Source organism: Crocodylus siamensis, chromosome 2 (genome assembly GCF_052110815.1).
Source record: "Crocodylus siamensis isolate JL-2025a chromosome 2, ASM5211081v1, whole genome shotgun sequence".
Lineage (NCBI taxonomy): Eukaryota > Metazoa > Chordata > Crocodylia > Crocodylidae > Crocodylus > Crocodylus siamensis.
Window position 1 is genome coordinate 23,708,767 of NC_143396.1, and position 19,340 is coordinate 23,728,106.

The following is a 19,340-nucleotide window of genomic DNA, read 5'->3' on the forward strand; positions in this document are numbered from 1 at the left end:
CTTCATGTTCCACTCTGCTCCCCCACCCCCCACAAACCCATCTCTCACACACCTCCACCTACAGCAGGGACAGAAGTCAGTCCTGGCTCACCAGCCCTGTAGTGGTGACACAGCTATAGCTCCTAGTCAGGCACCTGCTCACCAGCCCTCTAGTGGCAAATCAGAAGATGTGCAGGTGGGGGAGAGTTAGAGAAAGTTTTTCTCTTTAAGGTGTGACCTACAGATCCAAACTCGATCCAGTTCTAACACCAATGAACAATTGAGCAGCTCAAAGTGCAACATGTAACAAGACCCTATATCTCCATGGGAAAACTTTAGCTTTGAAAAAGTATTTTCAAATTAATCAGTATAAAAATATTAATTCAGGATTCTATACAAAAACACATTGTGATACATTTGCACTGCCAAAAAGTATGACTGAAATGAAGAGCCAAATTTTTTTCCCCCCAAGGCTACACATAAGGACTGAGGGTACATGCAGACATTTGTCACGCTCAGTTTATGATCATGCAGCTTCCTTTAAGATCATAGTTCAGGCACAGCTTATACACATTTGCTGGTGTTAGGAGCTGTATAGGGGACACAAGGCGCGTCTACAGATGATGATATGTCGCCGTAGCAATATGCTATGACCAGCAGCTACTTCACCATAGCACTGCGCTTCCCTGGTATAGCACACCGCAACAGCAAAGCAGCTGCTAAAAATAACCATGCTCTGCATGTATAGGGCAGTACAGGCTGTTACTGTGCCATGATTTGGTACTTCCAAAAGGAAGTACTAAATCACAACACAGTAACAACATCACCATGGTGACATATGTAGACACTCCCACAATGCATGTAACTTGGGGTGGGAGGAAGGGCGGATAGGACTGGAGTGGAGCTAGCAGGTCTGCAAGGCGATTGGTGGGTCTGTGGTAGGTGGTTGTCCATCTGGGGGTGGGGGTAGAGGAGCAAAAAATAGCCTGGTCAGGGTTGGCAGGTGCGGGATAGGAAGAGCACAGCCCCAGGGCTGGGGCAAGCAGCTGGACACTCTGCCCCAGGGCTGCACTCCAAACATGTGCAGACACCTCATAGATTAGGCTAACCATTCCCATTATAAATTAGTTCACCTCCTGGAGTACACATCTGGAGTACTGTGCTCAGTTTTGGGTCCCCCTCTACAAAAAGGATGCGGACAAATTGGGAAGAGTGTAACAGAGGGCGACAAAAATTGTGATGTGGCTGGGGCACATGATTTATAAGGAAAAACTGAGAAAACTGGGCTTATTTAGTCTAGATACTGAGAGGAGACTTAACAGCAGTCTTCAACTACCTGAAGCGGGGTCCAAAAGAGGATGGAGCTAGGACTGTTTTCAGTGGTGGCAGATGACAGATCAAGGAGCAACAGTCTCAAGTTGCAGCAAAGAAAGTTTAGGTTAGATATTAGGAAGAATTTTATCACTAGGAAGGTAGTAAAACACTGGAACAAGTAAAAAACTGGAACAAGTTACCCAGAGAGGTGGTGGAAGCTCCATCCTTGGGGGAGTTTCAAAACCCAGCTAGACAAAGCCTTGGCTAGGATGATCTAGTTGGGGAAGGTCCTGCTTTGAGCAGGGGGTTGGACTAGGTGACCTCCTGAGGTCCCTTCTAACCCTCATTGTCTATGATTCTATGATTCCTCAAGTGAATTAATTTAGGTCTGGCCAGCCATTTTTGCCCAATCTAACTTCCCCAACCATTTGCACGTATCAGCACTTAGATCAACCTAGCCCTAGTTAGGTTGATTTAAATGTAACATCTGCACATACTCTGAAGCTTCAGTACACCTACCCTATGAATACCAGACAGATCAACTTTCCAAGCCTGTGGTACTCTCTGCTTGGCCCACAATCCCCTTTGCATGTAGAAAACCACTGTTAAACTCTGTCTATGATATTTATGGGGTAGCAAAGTCCACCTAAGACAAGACTCTGAGACCATATTCTGTTCCCTAGCAGAACAGAGCACAGCATAGGAAAGCCCTCATATTGTGGAAAACTAAAACCCAGTTGTTTTTCTGTTCTGTAGGTTTCTGTTTATTTTAAAAAATAAGGTCTCGTGTCTTCCTTCACAATCCTGTATCTCAGTCTCACTCTTGGAAGCGTATAACTAACAACAGTCCAGGGCGTGGGTCTTCAGAATACTGCTGATTTGCCACCAGCCCTAGAGGTAGTTTGTATCTCTTTTACATTATTGAATCTGTCATTTGTATAGGTATCAAATCTTTTTTATCCTACTGTTAAGACTGAACTGGATTGGAAAATGCATTTCTATTTCAGCCTGACGTTCCACATAAAAACAGTGCATGACTAAGAATTCAAAGAGAACAGAATATTCTGTTTTGTAATACTTGGTAGTTAAGATGGCCAGCATGAAATAAAGGTTGGTAAACCACTTTTCAAATGTCTTTCTCTCCTTTTACAAAAGAGGTCAAAGATCACTCATCTACAGTGCTGTTCTAATGGATGTTTCAATTTCAAAAACCTTTAGTGGAATTTTTCAGCTTTATCTTGTGCAGACACCAATGAAACATTTCTCAGAGGCATCATCAACATGCTAAAGAGATGCAGTTTGTTTTGTTCCACTCACCGGTTAGAGCCTGAACTAGCAACAACATAAAACCAACCTTTTCTAAATGAAACAGTCACCCTGTGCCTAACTAGAGTATTGAAACTATCCAAGATGAAACCATTAGCTTGTAAATTTATTTATTCAGTCAAGCCTGGAGTTAATCTTTTAGTGGTAAAATAACAAACAAACAAAGAACACATTTTCCAAGACACAGAACTTTGCATCCTATAGCATGTCAAATAACCCAAGCTACAAATGAAACAAATCTAAATGGAATTTTTTCTATATGCAAGAATTGTAAGTCTCCTATTATTTGCTTGATAATATCATTCTCTTAGTAAACCATTTTCATACGTTTTAAGATCAGAAGGGACCATTAGATCATCTAGTTTGACCTCCTGAGTAATATATACCAGAGAATTTCAAATGATTACTCTGGTATTGTGCCCAGTATCTTGTTCTTATTTTGTTACTGTAAATCTTCCATAAAGGCATCCAATCTTGATTTAAAGATTTCAAGAACTAAATTATCCACTACTTTTTTCATGATTCATTCCAATAATTATTTTCCCACACTGCTAACAATGTTTTCCTTTCTAATTTGAACTTGTCTGGCTTCCACTCCCAGTCAGTGGTAAGATACTCGTGAGTAAATGCTCCGAGGCAGGTGTCTATACACGTACAGAAGCAGGAGCAGATTTGCTGCTAATGGCTGCAAACTGCTTTCATTTCCTGGGGCCCTGCAGTGGGCTCTTGCTGCCACCAGGGGGAGCTCTAGGCTCTCCCTGGGCACTAGCACAGGGGCTAGCAGGGCACACCCGCCTCCTGGCCAGGGCTGGAACATCAAAGGGGCGGAAGGAAAGCTTGGAGCTCTCTGCTGCCAGGGCAGGGGGACATGGTCCCTGCCTGGGCTCCAATGGTGGAGCTCACCCCAGCAGTAGGCAGCTCTTTGGAGCAGGAAGCAATCTCTTGCACCCTGGTGGCCAGCTAATGGGGAGCAGATTTGCTCCCAGTCAAGTGTCTACATGAGCGCTTCTGCATGGTTAGTAATTGCTAGTAAACTTGCTACTTGCATTTGCAGGTAGTAAATTTACTCAAAATTAGTGGGGTTTACTGCACTAAGTATGTGCACATGCAGTAAACTATGCTACTTCACAGGAAACTGTCTCATGTAGATGCACCCTGTAAGTACTATGATGATACTGAAACATTAACTATTGTAAGGAAATCACCTCTGCATCTTTTTTTTCCGATAAGCTAAACAAACTAAACTCTTTAAGGTTCCACTGGGCACATCTGCATAAGATGCCTGCTGAGGAGTAGACTAATAAAGAAATCACACTTTCTTTCATGACCCCCACATTCCTAGGCTAAGATAAGAGCAAATGCCATTTTTGCCTTCAGGTTGAACCTTGAGTAACCTTGGGTCCCATCTACGCACGCGTGATAACCTAATGCATATTAAGCCTACCCGCCCCGCATACTTAAGTAGTTAATTATAATGCACATGGGACGTATGAAGCGACATGTTTACATATATGTTTGTATGAACCGGAAATGAGTTGTAAAAATTCCTCCTTCTGCACACGTGGTCAGGAGAGAGGGGATAAAAGCCTGCTAATGATTGTGCCCGGGGGCAGAGTGATTGATCTTTTGTCTCTCTCTCTGACCCTATTTGCAAATATATACCTTTTGTGTTGCTAATAAAGTGTGTCTGTAGCTGAAAGTTTTTTTCCACCTCCCGAGAAACAAACCACGATTTTTTAATTCAACAATTGGCGCCCAACGTGGGGCTTCTCGAGGACTACCCCGGAATTCAGTGACGGAGCACCTCCGGTACCAGGGATTTGTGCACACCGAGCCGACTTTGGACTCACCCTGGTATTTGAGGTTTAAGTCCAAATATCCGGGAAGTTAAAGGAAGTATCCTATGTAAATTCTGAGTTTCTGGAGAGGCAGACACACTTTGGAATTTGGATCGAGATCTCTGGGGTATCTGAGTGAGTATACGAATTCCCTTTGCCCAATCTGGTGTACGGATCTAAAACAAAGGATGTGTAAGTTTGCTGAGAAATTCTAGGCTTAGCTCTCATTGTAAATCATCTGTTGTTGAGATCTTTTTGGTATTTGGTGTGCCTTGAGCGCATTTTTGTGGGCAAATGGGTACGAATAGCTCTCGTGTAGAAAACAATATTGATACCCCTCTAAAAGTCTTATTACGTCATTTTAATAAATTTGCAAGGCCGGCCGATTATGGAATAAAAATGAAAAAAGGTGATTTAACTAAGTTTTGTCAACTCGAGTGGCCAACATTTGGGGTCCACTGGACCCCGAAAGGATCCTTTGTGCTAAAAGAAGTGATAGCTATCCATGAAATTGTTATGCAAAATGGGTATTGGAATCAGTTTCCTTATATTGATTGTTGGTTGTGGGTGGTTCAAAATCAGCCACCTTGGATTAAGAATTACTTAGCAAAGTCTCATGTGATGCTTGTTAAGAAAAAGGCTCGGGGGGGGCCGCCTGTACTTCCTGAGTCTAATGAGGGGGGGGATTCTGAATTGGCTAAGTACCGGACCCGTGCTCCGGTTGCCCTGTCGGGTAGCGAAGATGAGTCAGACGCCTCCTCGGCATCCAGTCCTTCTGCACCACCGCCCCCTCCCTTAGAGAGACCACCACCGACGTACCAATGCATACCTAATGAGTTAGAGCGTGAGCCTCAGCTAAGTGCCTCATCTGAATCAGGAAATAAGGGTTATTATTTGCGCAAGCCTGTAGAGTCACAGCCGGTGTTGAACTGTCCGATGCGAGAGGTTATTGGGGAAGGAGGCACTGCAACTTTTGTCTACACCCCATTTAGCACTTCAGATTTATTTAACTGGAAAAATCAGAGCCCCTCTTTTCGTGAAGACCCTGAAAAGATGAGGGATTTGTTTCGATCTATTGGGCAGACTCATCGACCCACTTGGGCTGATGTCCAGATGATGCTCCAGACCCTCCTAACCCCGGAGGAGAGGAGATTAGTGTTAGGTACAGCAGAGCATATTGCGGCAGCCAGAGTTGAGTCAGAGGGTGCTGCTGGCCGTACTCTGCGTGATACCTACCCTGTAGAAGAGCCGAGATGGGACAATCATACTGCAGAGGGCAGAGAGCTGAGTGCACGGTATTTGGGAATTATAGTGGAAGCAATGGGAAAGGCAGTGCCTCGGATTACCAATCTGTCTAAATTGTATGAGGTGAGACAGGGAAGAGAGGAGGATCCCTCAGCTTTCCTTGGGAGGCTGTATGAGGCGTTTCGCAGGTTTTCGGATCTGGATCCAGAAGCCCCAGATAACCAGCGCATGGTAAATCTTATGTTTATTGGTCAATCTGCTGCTGATATCCGTAAGAAGTTACAGAAAACTGAGGGAGGTGCTGGGAAACCGATTTCAGAGCTGGTGGAAATTGCATATAAGGTGTATGGGAATCGTGAGCAAGTGCAGGAGCGCAAGGAGGATAAAAAGGCTCAGCGACAGATGGCAGCACTAGCAGCTGCTATAACTGGAGAGAACCCTGGAAAGGCTGGGATACAGAAGAGGAAGGGAGAAAGAGTGGGAGCAGATGTTTGTGCTTATTGCAAGGAGAAAGGACACTGGAAGAGGGAATGCCCGAAGTTGAAGGAGAAGAGAGAGGGGGAACCGAGAGGTCACCTCATGCGGGCAGAAGACAAGGGTGAGGATTCAGAATGAAGGGGACAGGGATCTAAGACCACTACCCTTCGGGTTGGAGCCCGAGAAGATCCCATGGTAACCATTAGGGTTGGTGGCAAAAACTTTGAAGCCTTGGTGGATACTGGGTACATTTTCAATGATTCCAGGAAAACCCCCCTGTGCAGGAACTAGTGAACAGCATGTACTTGTAGAAGGGATTGAGGGAATGCAAACTCGACTCCCTGTTTGTAAACCACTCCTCACCAAGGTGGGAGACCATTTGCTCGAGCACTCCTTTGTGTATTCTCCAAGTTGCCCGGTTGCACTCCTTGGGCGGGACTTACTCACAAAATTGCAAGCTGAGATCTTTTTCAGAGACGATCAGATGGTGGTCCAGCTACCTGTCAAGCAGAGCTCGAACTATCAGATGGCTCTCCTGGAGGACCGACGCCCTGCAGTAAGTCCAGAAGATCACATGACTGGAGTAGACCCCTCAGTATGGGCTGATGGAACCCCTGCGCGAGCTAAGTTCGTCTCCCCGGTAAGGATCGTACTCAAGGATGGGGAGGGGCCCGTTCGGGTAAAGCAGTACCCACTCAGCCGAGCGGCCAGAGCTGGACTCAAGCCGTTAATAGAGAAATACAAGAGGTACGGATGGCTAGTGGAAGGGTCTTCACCCTATAACACCCCCATTCTTGGAGTGCCAAAGGCAGATGGGGTCTCATACAGACTGGTCCAAGACTTACGGGCAGTAAATAAGAAGGTCCTTTCAGACCATCCTGTAGTCCCGAACCCTCACACGATTTTGACACAAGTACCGGGGGAAGCTGAAATATTTTCAGTGCTAGATTTGAAAGATGCTTTCTTCTCTATTCCTCTTCACCGAGAGAGTCAAAAATTGTTTGCTTTTGAATGGGAGGATCCAGATACTTTCCATAAAGCCCAACTCATGTGGACAGTTCTTCCACAAGGATTTATAGCAGCCCCCCATATTTTCGGACTTGCCCTTCAGAAGGACTTGGGGGAATGGAAGGGATCACACCCCGCAGTGACTCTCCTCCAGTATGTGGATGACCTGCTAGTTGCAAGCCCAAACTTGCAGCTCTGTGAGGAAGCCACCAGGTCACTCCTAAACACTCTGGGGAAAAAAGGATATAAAGTCTCTAGAGAAAAAGCCCAAATATGTCAGCCTGAAGTCACATTTTTGGGATATAAGCTCTCAAAAGGAGTCAGAGCCCTGAGTGCAGATCGCATACAGGCGATTCAAGGTCTAACCCCACCTAAGTCACCCAAGGAGCTGCGAGCATTCCTAGGGCTAACTGGGTTCTGTCGACTATGGATACCAGATTACGGTGGGAAGGCTAGACCACTGTATGAATCCCTGACTAAGGAGAGTCTCACTAAATGGAAATGGAATAAAGAAATGCAGCATGCTTTTGATCTGCTGAAGGCAGCATTAACCCAGCCCCCAGCCTTAGCCATCCCAAACAGTAAAAAGCCATATCGACTGTATGTTCATGAGAATCGAGGGGTTGCATCAGGGGTGCTGACACAACCATCGGGCCCAACCTGGAGACCCGTGGGATATTATTCAAAGGTTCTAGATCCAGTTGCACTCGGGTGGCCAGCCTGTCTTCGGGCTGTGGCAGCCACAGCAGTGGTTGTTGAAGAAGCCCAGAAGATAGTCATGGGTGCGGATATGGAAATACTCACTCCTCATGGAGTTCCCCAGATCCTAGGGACTGAGGGAGGGAAATTTCTTAACCCCTCCAGACAATCACGGTATGAGATATTTTTGCTCTCTAATCCAGGACTTACTTTCAAACATACTACAGCCTTAAACCCTGCAACCTTGCTGCCAGAGCCAGGGCAACCGACGCATGACTGCCTTGAGGTCCTGAATCAGACCACGCAGGTGCGACCTGATCTTGCTGAGGACCCAATTGAAGACCCAGATGTTGAATACTTTGTGGACGGCTCCAGCTCTGTCATCGATGGAAAAAGACGAACAGGATGTGCAGTGGTAACCTTGGATAAGGTAGTATGGAGGGAGTCATTGCCGAGCTCATGGTCGGCACAGGCCGCAGAACTCACTGCGCTCACCCGAGCATTACAGCTGGGGACAGACCAGCGAGTTAATATATACACTGACTCTCGCTATGCTTTTTCTACAGTCCATGCGCACGGACTATTGTGGAAAGAAAGGGGTTTCATTACTGCCTCTGGGAATAAGATTGCTAATGGCCCCCAGATTATCAAACTACTAGAGGCACTCCACCAGCCTAAAGAGGTAGCAGTCATTCATGTGCGGGCCCATGGGAAGGCTGCTGAGAAAAAGCATAAGCTTGGAAATGCAAAGGCTGATGCAGCAGCAAAGGAAGCTGCATTTATTGGGGGAGAAGCGGAAGAGGTATCCAAGCAGGCTATGTCCCATGCCATATGGCCATACGTTCAGGATTTAGTCCCACAGTATTCCCCTGAAGAAGATAAATTTGCACAGAAAGCTTGTGCAGAAAAGAACTCCCAGGGGTGGTGGATAGTACCAGGAGGGAAAGTCATGATACCCAGGCCATTGCTTCGGGAGGTGCTGCAACAGCTCCATGCAAGAACCCATATGGGAGGTTTGGCCATGGGTGATCTAATGATCCGCCAAGCATTAGCCCCAGGGCTATATGTAGAAGCTCAGCGCATTGCTACCAGGTGCATTACATGCCAGAAAGTAAACCCTCGAAGGAAACCCCCTGTGCCAATGGGAGGTAGACCCTGGGCAGCGTACCTTGGACAGGCATGGCAGATTGATTTTGCTGAGCTCCCACGATCCGGACATCACGGGTTTTTACTTGTCATGGTAGACCAGCTCTCTGGTTGGGTCGAGGCTTGGCCCACCAGGACTGCCACTGCAGCTGCAGTAGTGAAGTATTTGTTACAGGAGATCATTCCCCGGTATTCCCTGCCTGAGTCCATCGAGTCGGATCAAGGACAACACTTTATGGGAAGAGTGGTTCAAGAAGTCGCACAAGCTCTCAAGGTTACTTGGAAACTACACACACCATGGAGACCACAGAGTTCAGGACAAGTGGAACGCATGAATAGAACTTTAAAGACTTTGCTCACCAAAATCTGTATTGAAACACGCCTTAAGTGGCCTCAAGCATTGCCGCTAGCTCTTACTTGCATTCGAAACACTCCCCGACGGGGCCTCAAATTGACCCCATATGAAATTATGTTTGGCAAGCCGCCTTGAGTCTTACCTCCTGGGATGCGAGAGAATGTAACTTTTGAATTAGGTAATAGTGAACTTCATACATATGTTATTGCCTTGCAGTCTGTCTTGTTTTCTCTTCACAGGTATGCAGCCTCCTTTCAGCGTCTGCCTTTAGATGTACCGGTACATGACTTCTCCCCGGGAGACTGGGTCTTGGTGCAGCGGTGGAAAAAGGAGCCTTTGACTGAGAGGTGGAGTGGCCCTTTCCAGGTACTTCTAACAACCCACACCGCTGTAAAGATTACTGGCCATGATCGTTGGATACACCATACCCGTGTGAAACGACATCCACAAGCGTCAGAGGACAACATCTCCCAAGACGAACTCACTCCGGAAGCTGAGTCGTCTTCGGAACAAGAAGCCAGCAAGTGGAGCTGTGAACCTACTGGTGATCTCCAAGTGCGCCTGAGACGGCTTAATCAAAGCTCAGAAAATTAGACAAGAAAGTAAAAGGGAAAATATGGTGGGAATCTTAATGTGCCTTGTTGTTATCTGCATAATGAAAGAAGCAGAATTGAGCAGCCTTAACCGCTGGCTCACACCCTCGCTTTCCCAAATTGCTCACCCAGGGACAAATTTGTATGTTGATATGATGGAAAGAATTGCAGGTACTTTTAATCTTACCAACTGCTGGGCCTGTGGGGGGCTTCGGGAGGCCAGAGGCCAGTGGCCTTGGAGGGCTTTTCCTTTGGCCCCGAAATGGCTAGTAAGTAGTAAGGCAGATGTTAAAAGTACTAGTCAAAAATGGGATGAGAACCACAGTTGGGAACTTTCCCAAGTGGCGTTAGGACAGTATTGCATCAGTAATAATGGTACAGGAAAAAGGTTGGGACACAGCCGTTGCATATGGACTTTAAAAGTAAGGTGGATGAACCTTACAAGATTAGAACGGCTTTATTATCCTAATAGCCCAGGGTATAATCGGCTAGTGTGGCAGCATCCCAATGGAACAATTGTGTGGTTTAATAAGTATTGGAGTGCCACAAATCAAAGTGATGATCGGACAGATTGTACAGACAAGAACCAGGATGGGCTATGGGAATGTTCCATGAAAGGAGGCCACGCAGTTGCTGGTCCTTTGGGTCCAGAAGGAGGCTTGGGGTTTCCCGAGATGCCCTATGGTTGGGCCCCTCCAAATGCCACCAATAGAGAAAATAGGGCCTTAAGAGGATACTATTGGATTTGCGGACGACGGGCCTATACAATACTACCACAGGGGTGGACAGGAACTTGCTATATGGGAGTAATTGTACCAGCTTTCTTTTTGTTACCGTCTGAGGTTGGAAATAAGCTAGGAGTCTCTTTGTATGATGATTGGAAAAGGGCCAAGAGAAGTATTGATGTAAGTTTGACACAGGGTAGCTCCCAAAAGTGGAAGAAGGATGAGTGGCCTCCTCAGAGGATTATTGAGTATTATGGACCAGCTACATGGGCTAATGATGGGAGTTGGGGATACCGGACACCAATATATATGCTGAATAGAATCATCCGGTTGCAGGCAGTCTTGGAAGTAATTACTAACCAGACCGCCACTGCTCTCGAGTTATTGGCCCGACAAAGTTCTCAGATGAGAGCAGCCATATACCAGAATCGGATGGCCTTAGACTATTTACTTGCAGAGGAAGGCGGAGTCTGCGGAAAGCTCAACCTTTCTAATTGTTGCCTCCAAATAGATGACAACGGGAAAGCAGTCTTAGAGATTGCCAAAGAGATTAGAAAAATAGCCCATGTACCAATACAAACGTGGGAAACCACATGGAATAAGGACTGGTGGTTTCAATTATTTGGAGGACCCTGGTGGAAAAAGGTAGGGTTTGTGCTTTTGTGTGCTCTAACTGGTTTGATTTTTATCCCTTGCCTTATTCCTTGTCTCACTAGATTGATAACCACCACAGTAGAAGGAATGCAGGTCGCAGCAGTCCCTCTAAAAGCACAGACTGCTGCAAAGGTCATGGTCCTCAGAAAAATTCCTCGTAATTATCTTGATATGCCCGAATGAAGTAAAGGTCAGAAAGCATCTCGAGGGGGGATATTGTTAGAAATATTATTAAAAATGCATTATCAATAGCAGATTTAGAAAAAAAAAAAAAAAAACACAGCTGCTACCCCTCCTTGTCTCCTTAATGGGAGAGGGAAGGGGGGGGTTGGAAATTGAAGGGAAAAACCACCAAAGGCCCTTTGTACTAAGGTATCACTCCCTCTCTGTCCTGCAAATTTACTATCTCTTTGTTACACTAAATCACACTTTCTTTCATGACCCCCACATTCCTAGGCTAAGATAAGAGCAAATGCCATTTTTGCCTTCAGGTTGAACCTTGAGTAACCTTGGGTCCCATCTACGCACGCGTGATAACCTAATGCATATTAAGCCTACCCGCCCCGCATACTTAAGTAGTTAATTATAATGCACATGGGACGTATGAAGCGACATGTTTACATATATGTTTGTATGAACCGGAAATGAGTTGTAAAAATTCCTCCTTCTGCACACGTGGTCAGGAGAGAGGGGATAAAAGCCTGCTAATGATTGTGCCCGGGGGCAGAGTGATTGATCTTTTGTCTCTCTCTCTGACCCTATTTGCAAATATATACCTTTTGTGTTGCTAATAAAGTGTGTCTGTAGCTGAAAGTTTTTTTCCACCTCCTGAGAAATGAACCACGATTTTTTAATTCAACAGGACAACCCGCCCCAGCCTCAGGGCCCCATTCATCCCAGCCCCTGCTCCTGCTCCACTCCCTCCCTCACTGTGGAGGCCTTGATCTGCCACCCCTCCATGCCTCTACCCTCTCCCCCCACCCTGTCCCTCCACTTACCAGCTGGGTGCTGTCTCTGTGTCTGTCAGTGTCTCTGCATCTCTGTCTGTCTGCTCTTCACTCCCAAGCCACAGCCTGCCCAACCCTGCTGCTGCTTCTCACTCCTGACCCACAGTACCCCACATCCTGCCAAGGTGCGTAGGCTCCAAACCCCACACACACATCCACAGCCCCCAACACCTTCACAGATACTACCCCTCATACACTTCAAAAATAGCACCTCATGATTTACATGCCAATCTCTTGATTTTTTAAGAGTGTGTCTCATGATTTTTGGCATGGTGGGGTTGGCAATTCTGTGTTAGTAGTTGGAAACACAAATACGATCCTACAGCAGCATTTCTTAATGCAAAGCAACACGTGTATAGATACTGATGGAGTTGGCTGGGGCATGAAGGTGCTTCAGTGCGTGGCTGCTTGCCAGCTAGCCCCACACTGAAGCACCCTTGTGCTCCAACCAGCCCCTACACAGGTTGGAGCAGCACTGGGCTACCAGGCTAACTTCCCCCGGGCCTCCTACCAGCCAAGGCTGCTTTGATCCAGCTCAACATGCTGAAGTCCCAGATACATGTATAACTGTATGTGCCAGAGTTCATTGCATCACATTAATTTCACATATAGATGTACCCACTGAGAAGTAAATATTTGTTGCTCCCTTTGCCACCCTCTCAATGCTCTCAACATATTTTAAAATATGGACCAGGACTGGTCTCAATATTCTAGGATTCCTCTTATCCAGTAGTGATCTCTGCTAATCCCCATTTGAAGAACTCTAATTTGTGGATGATTTCTCATTGATGAGTACTTCTGAGATCCGTCAGGTAACCAGTTCTTAATCCATGTAATGCTTTTTTTACTGATATTATATTATGTTGGGTTTTTCTCATATGAATGTCATATAACACTAAGCTTAATGCCATACAAACTCCAAAATGGATTATATCTAACTTTAACAAGCAAACCTGTAATCCCTGCAAAAAAATAAAATCAGGTTTGTTCAACAAAAGGACTAAATACTACTACCAGCCTTGCCCATTTTCAAGGGGCCTAAGCCAAGCTGTAAGAGTGTGACTAAGCCCCAGAGCCTGTTTCTGAGTGACCGTAGCATGAACCTTTGCAGATGTGGCAGCTAGCTTGATCAGCAAAGTAAAGGAAGCTATCTGCATGTCTAACTAAACACAATTAAATAAACACAAGGTCTGAAGGTAGACGTTAATAAGGGATGGCCATACAGTAAATAATCCAAATATGATATATCATAGCTTTATCTTAAAATATTAGTAGCAGTGATTGATGTAACCAAATGTATTAGATATATTTTTTGTCAAGATTCTTAGATAATTTGTAAAAACACAAGCAGTCTTGTCAGAGAAGACCATCACCTAAGGTAAAGAAGAAATAAGACAGTGTTGAACAGCATTTCAAAATGGGGAAGGAAAGGAAATAAGGAACCCTCCCTTTTAGTTTCCCCAAGGATTTAAATTCCAACTAACTGCATCTTCAAAGTCCACAAGAGATCTGGTTCAGTGCAGGTCCAAAAGTTTCAGTGAAACCAAGAAATTTAAATAAAATGAATCTGAGATCTTTTATTAGAATTAGAACCAGCCATATATAAATATTGGGCATAGGCTGGAGGGAAATTTGGAGAACTCAAATTTAAGAAGACCGGCTGATAATCTGTGCGCTACCTTCCTCCTACCTCTCTAGTTTCCCCAGCAGGTATAGGTGAGAATCTGTTGTGTTGTCCCAGGTAGCCAGATAGATTTTGGGATAAATGGTTGTTTTTATATTTTAAAGTGCAAGCAAATACAAGGTTGGGCTGTAGCCCTGTTTTGCCTGTTTTATCTGTAGCCTACCCACAAGGTTAGCTGTAATCTGGATAACAGTACTAAGAAGATTAAAGCTTGCACATCCATTTTATTACAAGCAAAAGTCATGAATTAAAGAAGTCAGTATCCTGAAAGCTTTAAATATTTGTATGCTGATAGAATATTAATAATATTTTATATGCTAATAACAACAACTTGTCCTTATCTAGGGTCACTTATAATAAAGACTCTAGGTAAACATCAGAACAGAGCACCCAGCCATGCAGGTAAATATTTTACACAAAAGCAATCTAACACGGGCTGTAGCCCTGGTCATGTGCACAAAACAGCAGGTGACTATACATGATGATGAAGGCCTAACATAATGGCAGAGATTCTTGCACTGGTTCCCTACAGGCAAAAAGAAAACTCCTCACTGAATCACCTTATTGACAAATCAAGGGTTTGCCATTATTAAATATTACATTAACATAATCAGAATGACTAAAAATGAAAAATAAACAGAAGCCCAAGCAAAGCTAAATAAAACCAATCAACTAAGAGTTCTGATGAGATGAGGCATTTAGAGGAATGGACAGAAAACTGTATAATTTATTTCAGAAATAGCATTTCTGTCAAATTATACCCTCCCATTTTATTTATATGAAGTACACATTAAACTGTCTGTAAAATGGTACAGAATCCTTTGATTTTGGCATGTTTAGAACTTTATGTTCTCTTATTGTTTTCCTAATTACAGATTACCCAAGAGACCATAAAAACTGCTTCGAAGCCATTTCAAATAATCCAGTAAAAGTCATACTGATTTGCATATGACTAGCTATGCATTTTTAAACTACTAACATGCATGGTAGTAGAAGGCAGCTTCACATTCTTGTTCAGATAATATCTGATGGTCTCATTTGAGGGTTTTGTTGTTATGCTACATATTTACCATAAAAAGACCACAGGGCATCAGAAAAGCTAAAAAAAAAAAGAATCAAAGTTGGGGAAAAAGTCCTTTAAGGATATTCTTTGCTTTTTAAAAAAGACATATGAGGAAACAGTGTACAGTTCCCCACCTATAAACAGGAAGGTAGTGATCTAAACCTACAATAGTCACAAAATGAAATTGTTAGTTTCTCCTGTAATTAACTAAGCCATTTTTCTTAAGAATTACAGAAGCTTCCCAGCTATCCATAAAGTTATGGAACACGCTGCGTTCCATAAAAAACCTCAGTCGCATCAGTTAGACTGCATGCAAATATATGCCTCTACTTTACTGCTAGAGTACTATGCTAATATAGCAGCCCTGAAAAGCATGCCACGCTGCAGGAATTTCAGCTAGCTCTGCCACCCACATCACCCTGATAGGTAACTAGGAGCCCTCAGGTTTTTTCAGTGATAGAAAGTAGGCTGGTACAATTCCCTTATATTCCCATTCATGCTCGTGGAAGATATTCACCATATGAAATTTAAACTGTAAGTGATTCTTGAAAAAGTACTCAATATCACCGCATTGTCGTTGGCCCTGGAGGGTTGCTTCTCGGGAACAAAGCTGGAGAGCTATTGCAATAACTTTTGCTCTCCATGCCTGTGGGCACATCTACACAAGATGCTAATTGCACGGTAGCCTAATTCTACTGTGAGGTAGCATGCAGGGCAAAAACTATGATAGTATTAGGTTACTGCTCAGTAAGCATCTCTAAAAATCCACGCGCCGACACTATTGCTCAGTAGCACTAGTTACTGTGCATTGATTCAGTGGCTGGTTATATAATTTCATAGATTTCATAGATATTAGGGCTGGAAGGGACCTCGGGAGATCATCGAGTCCAGCCCCCTGCCCAAAGGGCAGGAAGTCAGCTGGGGTCATAGGATCCCAGCAAGATAAGCATCCAATTTACTCTTGAAGGTGTTCAATGTAGGTGCTTGAACCACCTCCGCTGGCAGACTGTTCCAGACCTTGGGGGCTCGGATAGTAAAGAAATTCTTCCTTATGTCCAGCCTGAAACGGTCTTGCAGGAGTTTGTGACCGTTCGACCTCGTCATCCCTTGGGGCGCTCTGGTGAACAGACGTTCCCCCAGATCCTGGTGTTCACCCCTGATAAACTTATAGGTGGCCATCAGATCACCCCTGAGCCTGCGCTTTTCCAGGCTAAAGAGTCCCGTGGCTCTCAGCCTGTCATTGTAAGATCTGTTTTCCTGACCTCTGATCATGAGTACTAACTTAATGAGCAGTAACTATGGCACATTAATGAATGTGTAGACATGCCCCATAAGTTGCAATGAGAGCTGCTATATGCACAAAAAATATATAATGCAAGCAGTATTTAGTAAAATAATCTGATGCCTCATAGAAACAAGTTCTCATGTTAAAATACTGAGGATTAAAAAGCACAGAACCCACCTGCACTAGGTCAAAAATGGAATAAAGGAAAACATTTCCATGGAAAGAACAATATAATGTCCACACTCACCTTTGGCAATGCATATTTTGGCAGTTTCATCTGTACAAAGCTATTACGACGGTAAGATACATAATATTTTGTCCGATTGGCTGATGTTGTCTGTGGAAACAAAAATGGTAAATCCACGATTAGTTGGCTATTAAATCTGAGAGTCTGTAAGGACAGAAATATATATAATTCAAACGTACATACAATATTACTTACTAAATTGTATTCATAGCTATAATGCCATAACAACGTAGCAATTATGCACCCCATATTAGTGATTAAAGACTAGATGGAGAATTTACCCTAAGAGTAAAGAGTGGACCCTAAAGTCATACTTTTCTTCTTTGTTCTCCTCTTCTCCTAGAAGGAGAAGTAATCCACTTCTGCCTCTCTCTGGGTTATCCCTGCTGGCTGGTGTATTACATCCTTTCCTCTACCTCAGTCCTCCTGCACAGGAGAGAGTGTGACAGCTTCATGTTGCTGCTCTGCCTTCTACAATGTGGCCATGTCTACATGAGATGCTGACTGCACAGCTGTTGCAGCACAGTCATTTAGTACTTTTTTTTATACAAGTATAAACAAGTACTAAATGACTGCGCAGTAACCAGAGTTACTGCACAGTAGCACCACTGAGCAGCTTTTTCTTGACTCTGACTGCACAGTAGCCCAAAACTACTGCACGGTAGTGTTACGTCACTCTCTGCCATGTGATGCTACTGCGGGGTAGTCATGGGCTACTGCACAGTCAGCATCTTGTACAGACACGGCCTGTTTCTCATAATATGAATAGTCAATGGTTCTGCCCTGTCAGTTCCTTGCATGGGTTTATAGGGCAAGAAACAGCCTCATCTTACAGAGGAAGAGAAAAATATAAACTAACAGTGAAAACCAGCATCCCATAGAACTGTACATGCTATTTTAAGGGCACTTTGAATAGGAATGTAAGAAGCTAACTAAGTCAAAGTGAGTCTCTGAACAGCAGAGACTTCCTATGCCTGAAGAAGGGTGACTGCACCCAAAAGCTTGCAAAGAACCTTTTTCCAAACACTCAGTTGGTTTAATAAAAGATATCACATCTACCCAAAGAACCTTGTCTGCCTAAGGTCACATAAAGCATTCTGAGTGGCTATAAAACTGTCATTTTATACCCAAGAAAGGGTACTGTGGTACCTGAAACTTTGCCTATGTCCCTTCCAAGCACATAGTTGGTCCAATAACAGAGATCACGCACAAAAGTCCTTGCCCCTACCTACAATAAAACATTTTCTGGTGTAAGACATAGACATGTGTCATGTTGGGTGACAATGCAAAGTTGAAGCCATTTGGGAAGTGAACATCCATGAAAGAGCTAGTTAACTATATCTTATAGGTCCAATTCTATTTTCATTCCCATTGGTTTCAGTAGGCCTTTTACTTATGTAATACAGGGTGGAATTAGTCCCTATATCAGCAATTCCACAGCAGTGAAATTTCTGCCCACTGGGAACATCAACCATGGGCAACTAGTGAATGAAAAATTAGTGTAGCGATTTAATACTGTTTCCCTGCCTTGTGCTATACCAAACACAATGGTAAGTGAAAGCCTTTCCAAGCAGACACTAGCATAATAATACAAAATAGTTGTATATAACTGCTGAGTTAAGAAAAGACTAACACACTGTGGTGACAGAGTGTACTTTCAGAACTTCAAATTATTATGGGTTTAGGGACATATTTTTTTGTTGGTGTAAACTGGCATAGCTCCACTGAAGCCTGAGGAGCTCCCATACACTGCAATATCAGAGAGATCAATGTTTAATAATATTTCACATTTTCCAAAATACTTTCCTGGAATGCTAGCTGATACCCTGTCTTCCCCCTCAAGATAACAGCCACAAAAAGTAGCTGCTTTATAAAATAACAGCAAAAGACTTATCTAAAAAATTAACTTGAAATACACAAATCTGTTTACTGTTTTATCACCATGCCACACAAGTCAATTTGTGAAGCAGGAGTCCCAAAAGCATAAAATTCCTGCTTTTAATTAAAAAATATGCCTAATCTACATTCTCTTGTCTTGTGCTTTTCTCCAGCTCCACAAAAGATGAGATATTCATCCAGAGAAGACTGGGACCCTTTATTAAGCACAATCCCTTTTACTGAAAAATTGTTTAAATCCTTTTTCTCTCTCAAATGTTACCTCCTCCTTTTGTAGAGAAGTGCACACCATAATTGTGGCAGCAACATGATTTTAGTTTTCTTATTTCCCAGAAAACGTAATGTCTCGTTCAAGCAGCCAAATGAAGCTTGACTAAGATGGAAGATACTTTATGATGCAGTAGCAGAAGCTTGCATAAAAGGCTAACATTTAGTGAACCCTTTTACCACCCAGCCATCTCTAACTCAGCTGTCTCAAATAAGCCACCATGGAGCAAAAGAAGAGGTAAAGACTGGAAATAATGTCAAGTGAGGGTTAAAAGAAAGACCACCATCAAGTCAGTGTCATTTATGAAGGAAAGGCTTAACATATACCAGCCCCATTAGATAAGTTATATGTAAAATAATAAATAAATGACAAAGCACATGTTTAGGAGTATAAAGTGTGTGTGTGAGTGGGAGGGGGAGGGGGGTTACATAGGCAAAATGACTATTAAAATCTACTGGCATTTGCAAGAGTGAAAATTGATTTAGAAGCCCAGAATTTGGTTATAGGGCATCACATACTCAAAGAGCTGTG

The 19,340-nt window shown here is 43.8% G+C and overlaps 1 protein-coding gene across 6 annotated transcripts in view; it reads right to left on the bottom strand.

Moving 5' to 3' along the window:
* SORCS2 (sortilin related VPS10 domain containing receptor 2) overlaps positions 1 to 19,340 on the bottom strand; it is a 983,379-nt gene that overhangs the window by 171,813 nt on the left and 792,226 nt on the right. For all 6 annotated transcript variants that reach the window (XM_090035537.1, XM_090035536.1, XM_090035535.1 and 3 more), the window contains exon 8: positions 16,646 to 16,735. In XM_090035537.1, the coding sequence (XP_089891663.1) occupies positions 16,646 to 16,735 (90 nt within the window). The remainder of the gene's footprint in view (positions 1 to 16,645; positions 16,736 to 19,340) is intronic.